The sequence below is a fragment of the Sinocyclocheilus rhinocerous genome, unplaced genomic scaffold (genome assembly GCF_001515625.1).
Source record: "Sinocyclocheilus rhinocerous isolate Xijiao unplaced genomic scaffold, SAMN03320098_v1.1 scaffold259, whole genome shotgun sequence".
NCBI lineage: Eukaryota > Metazoa > Chordata > Actinopteri > Cypriniformes > Cyprinidae > Sinocyclocheilus > Sinocyclocheilus rhinocerous.
Window position 1 is genome coordinate 1,045,180 of NW_015635083.1, and position 5,195 is coordinate 1,050,374.

The 5,195-nt window shown below is 38.6% G+C and overlaps 1 protein-coding gene across 1 annotated transcript in view; it reads right to left on the reverse strand.

Moving 5' to 3' along the window:
* Window positions 1-2,521: 2,521 nt before the first annotated feature.
* LOC107746660 (serine/threonine-protein kinase NLK) overlaps window positions 2,522-5,195 on the reverse strand; it is a 52,013-nt gene continuing 49,339 nt past the window's right edge. The window contains exon 10 of the mRNA XM_016560965.1: window positions 2,522-4,530. Within this exon, the coding sequence (XP_016416451.1) occupies window positions 4,476-4,530 (55 nt within the window). The 3' untranslated portion in view covers window positions 2,522-4,475. The remainder of the gene's footprint in view (window positions 4,531-5,195) is intronic.

Consider the following 5,195-nt stretch of genomic DNA (forward strand, 5'->3'; position numbering starts at 1 on the left):
TGCAGAGTCACAGGATCTGACTGTAGATCAATGCGGATCTTTGTTCAAGTGTCCGCAGCACTTACACACACACACACACACACACCCCATCTTACCTCATCCTCCGTTCTCTGCTGAGGCAATGTGGCATTATTATTATGTGTTTATATTTATGTCTACATTTGTATTTGTAGTTTTTGCTTCTATAAATATTTCGTTATTTTATGTGTGTATATATTTATGTGGTGTTGTGAAAATGTATATACTCACCTGAATACTTACCCATCCATATTTGTAATGGGTTTTAACAAAAGGGGCGGGACTTGGACTATAAAAAGGAGCCCCAAAGGGATATTTGAGGTCAGTTATCCTGGCGAGCGAGCGTGCAAGTGTGGTGCCGTGAGCGATATTTCTTGTCATTGGAGTAGTTTGCGTGTATGTATATATATATATATATTACTTTTTTTTTTTTTCTCCGCTTTGTTCTTTTGTTTAGTTTTTTTGTTGGTTTGTTATTTGATTTTTCTTTGTTACTTTTGTATATAGCTTTTGGTCGTTTGTCTACGGGGACTGTTTCACCTCTCTAGCACTGTAAATAAACATCACTTTACACCTTACATCTCTGCGAGTATTGCCATATTTTTTTTGGATTATTATTTTTTTTTTGGGCAAACCCGGTTTCGCCTGACAGCGGGCCTGCGAAGACCCGTTGTCTCACAGACCTTATGTATGAATGCTTAGATAGGTGTCGTATAGCTGATGTGAGCTTGACTAACGTGACCTGCCAGAACTAACGCTACGCTAAATTTCTCAACATTTTTGACTCAAAGGCCCCAAATCGTCTACAATAATCTTCATGATTTTCCAATTGTTCATGGTTTAATCATTAGGGATTTGGATTTTCAAGAATATTTTTTACTCACAATTTCTGATAAAATATTTTAGAGCTTGGCATATAGAAAATGTATATTTATAAAACGTAATTAAAAACTCATAGGTCTTGAAATTAGGCTACCTCAGTTTTCTAAAGAGTGGGAACCCTGGTTCTTGAAAGACACAAATAGTTGTTGAGAGGTTGAACTAAAGTAACAAGTATCTTAATTTTTAAAGTTTATTCTCGGTCTTATTTTAAATCATCTTGAGGCTGCCTGGTTGAGAACCACTGCTTAAATTACTGTAGTTTTTTTCCTGTGCCCTCAATTTCATCCTCCTGACTTCATCCTCTAGGAAGTGAAATCATTTGTTGAAGGATAACAGTACCACAAAAATAAATATTAGCAAGATTAATTGGTTTGTTTGATTTGTATAGCACTTTCAAAAGATGGTTATTCTCAAAATGAACTTTCATTTGGCACCTTCGTCTAAGCTAACAGCCCATCTCTCACTGATTAATAGCTAACTTTAAGTGTAACTTTTTATTACCATTCTTACCATACTGGCATTTGAAGTTTGCAGTTTGGCACTCAATTTAACTTGTTTTGTTTTTGTTTTTTTTCTATAAAAAAAAGCATTAAAACATTTTAGAATGCAGTGCTAATAAATTCACGTGTTTGTAAGTAAAATAAGGAAAGAAGCAACACACTTTTTAAAATGTCAACATTTAATGAGCTTCACCACTGTACTTCAAATCTACACTCTGAAAAGAGACCGGTGATTTTTCAAAACACAGAACACATCCACAGAGTCCTTCCGGTCCCTAAGAATCACCTCCTCTGCTTTCAGGGCATCGAAATGCCAATTTTACATTATAGTCATATATGTCGTAAAATGTATTCAAATACCATTAACTCGGGAGTATAAACTTCAAACTTTCTTATAAAAACTTGACAGCAAGTGCAGTACCTTCCCCATTTGGCCGACCGAGCTTGCGTGTTAAGTTTCTTCTCACAGGCTCTGTTTGAATCCACACGTTATCTTAGGTACGCCCGCTTCTTACACCCTAACATTGCCACGTATTTTGTACATTTATCTCATCCGACGCTCTCGGTGAAGGATACCATCTTAATCAACGTGGGTATGCTGTGTGATCTAACAGTCAGAGAACACTGGGGTGAGAGCATGGTACTTTGTACAAGGATATGATGATGGGAACCACCTCCAACCAATCGCAACTTTAATGACTTTGATTTCTTTATACAGGGTTTGATAGGAATATAAAAGTGGGAAGGGACATTCAAGTTTTAAATCTCCACATAAAAATAAAAGCGTGGAGGTAAACAACCAAGTCATTGAGCTCGAGAGGTAGAGACCAACAATGTGAATCCATTATATACATATACACAAACAGTTCAGTGTTTCTTTAAAGGAAATTAATAATAATTAATAATAATAATAATTAAAAAAGGGCTCTACTTCAATACTCATATCCACAGCTCTGCAGCACACAAGACACAATTAACATAATTGGTTATGTGTTTTTTGTTTGTTTTTGTACTTATACTGATAAAATCAAGTTTCACAGCCCTAAAAAATGTGCAGGCTAATTCAACTTCTATACAGCAGTATTACTTTTTTTGTTGTTGTTTGGCGACATTTTTTTTTTATACGTCATTTTTTTTTTGTAGATTTTTCGTTTCTATTGAAATCTACCTGCTACTCACTTATTTACATACCATGCATGCCATAGCACATTGAGGAAGAAATAAAAATAATTCTCTAAAAATATATTAAATATTTTCCATTCGTTTTCTTTTAGTCCGAGAGAGTGCAGAAAGCATTATGGGAAGTTTAAGCATGGTACAGTGAGTGAAAACTACTCCCAATTTCTTTCTAGACCCACAATATACACCATTTCCCAGGCACCCTTTTCAGATCCATCACCTCCATGAGTCTTTTAACAGAAAAAGGGCTTTTGAGGGGGGTCAAAGTAGACGACACTGAACTGACATCTACAGGATCACTATTGTGATGCCACAGTCAGTTAGAAGCATGCACGGGGTCCATACATGCACTCGCAATGGCGTTCGTTACTTGTCTTCATAGACAAAGTTTGGAAATATACCATTGCAATTATGGAATGGTTTGGTTGACCAACAGTTCAACCCATTATTTATTTGCTTTTTTTTAGTTTTTAGCCTTTAATTTGGTTTGCATGCTATTCTAGACACTCCATCAGGGAGAGCAGGGTTCAAAAGTCATCTGAAAACATAAACCTCCCCATATCATTTCGCTACATGCTAGTTGGGTTTTCAGTCTCTGTAGGAGACAAGCACCTGCGAGATTTCTGGACACGCTCACAAAGTCTCCTTCGCTTCAAATAAACCCTATCGGTATGAGCATTTTCCCTCGGGCCAATCTTGCATGCTTTGGATCCTTTTGAGTCGTTGTGCCGTTCAGTCAACAATCCAAAGTACTAAATACTGACACAACACATCCACATTCAGGAGTAATAAGAGAAGCCTACGAATCAGTATCTCTGCCAAGTGCTGCGCTAAGGAATACTGATTTGAAGAGTTGAATATGAGACGGAAAGCGAGATACGAACAAAGATAGATTGATAGAGAATAAAAGGAAGAGTGCAGAAGACAGCAAAAATGGAAGAAAGTCGTAAAAATCACACTGCCGTTGAAGGCAATAAACGTAATGAGCAGCTCACTCTAGCCAAACGAGTGGTCACAGTTCTTAAGATGCGGTCACACTAGCGATATTTCCGTTTTGCTGCCCATTTTCATTTTTTTTCCGTCGCCAATAGCATAATTATGTATGAAGCAGCTTTCTGTCGGTCGGCGCAACAAATATACATGACCAACTAGTTCTGCATCAGGTATTTTTTCAAAATGCGCAGATTCCTGAAACAACTGGACTTCGCCCTCGAAATTCCGAGCAGCGGTTAATGTGACCGCACCTTTCACAAGGTCCTTCACCTAAATTCACAAATTTATATGCATGGGCCTAATGAATAGGCTACTAATGAGGACAGCGGTTTTTTCGCCCTGGTTCTAGCGTGAGCGAAAGACAGATTCAGAGGAACTTGCCTTCTTTCCATACAACATGAAGCACTGCACTTCCTGTTTCCATGAATAAATAAAGCATGATTACTCGCACACACAGTCGTGATGAGTTTTCCTTCAGGGATACTGCACAGACTCTGCCGCCCTGCTGTTCAAATACATTCAAGTCCACAGGGGTCGACTTCGTCTGACGAAAGTACAGGTTCGTACCCTTCACGAACCTTTAGTATACTACAACAGAGCAGTGGGTATGTACGAACGGTCCCCCCGTGACCATGCCCACCCGTCCCGTGTCCCGCTTGAACTCATCAGCAGTGGTTGCTTCTATAAAACTCCATTTAGTAAGTATTACAGTACACACACACACACATACACACACACACATCAGCGACATGGCTAGTCCTAGACTCCAGTGAAATGCTACGCAGGTTTGGGGATGCCTGGGGGTCAGTAGTCCAGGGGGGGCGAGGGGTGGACGCGGGACGGGCCGCCGGAGGGATGTCCACCACCACTGTTTATCAACGCCATCTTCTCCGCCGTCCTCAGCTACTCCCAAACCAGAGGAGATGGAGGCATCTCAGAGGGCTGAGCTACTGTTGAGCTGTGGACAGAAAGAAGAGAGGGATTGTTATGTCTTGCTTTAAGGTTAAGGAGATGTCTCCATCTAGTGTTGAGACACTGACAAATAAATTGCAAAATAAGCTTGAAAAGACCCAGATTTGTCAGGACACCAAAAGTTTCAGTAGTTTTAAGCAGAGCTGGGTAGTATCTGATTACATGTAAATGTATTATGTAATCAGATTCCCAAAATTAAGTACTTGTAATTAGATTAAATTGCATTTTAAAATACTCTTAATCAGACTACAGTTACCTTTTCATTGATTACGTGATTACATATGCATACAATAGCACACTTTTCTCCCTAATTCCTCTTTTGCATCCTTTAAATGTTCCTTTCTAAAATAGTCTACCTCGTATACACACTCAGAAAGTCTTCCAGTTTTGTGGACGTTCACACAAAGACCAGTCATTAGTCAGGTGGCTACACAGCATGTGACCACTGGATTTACAAAACCATTACAGGTTTAAGAAGTGTTTCAATATTGCATCAACTATTGATTAACACAATTTTTATTTGAATTATCACTAGGTTATTTAACCTTGTATTACTATGTCATTGGGAGGCTGTCTTTCAAACACATTAAAATGCACAAATTCATGTTATTTCTTATTTACATGCAATGCAGGCATTCCTAAACTTTCACC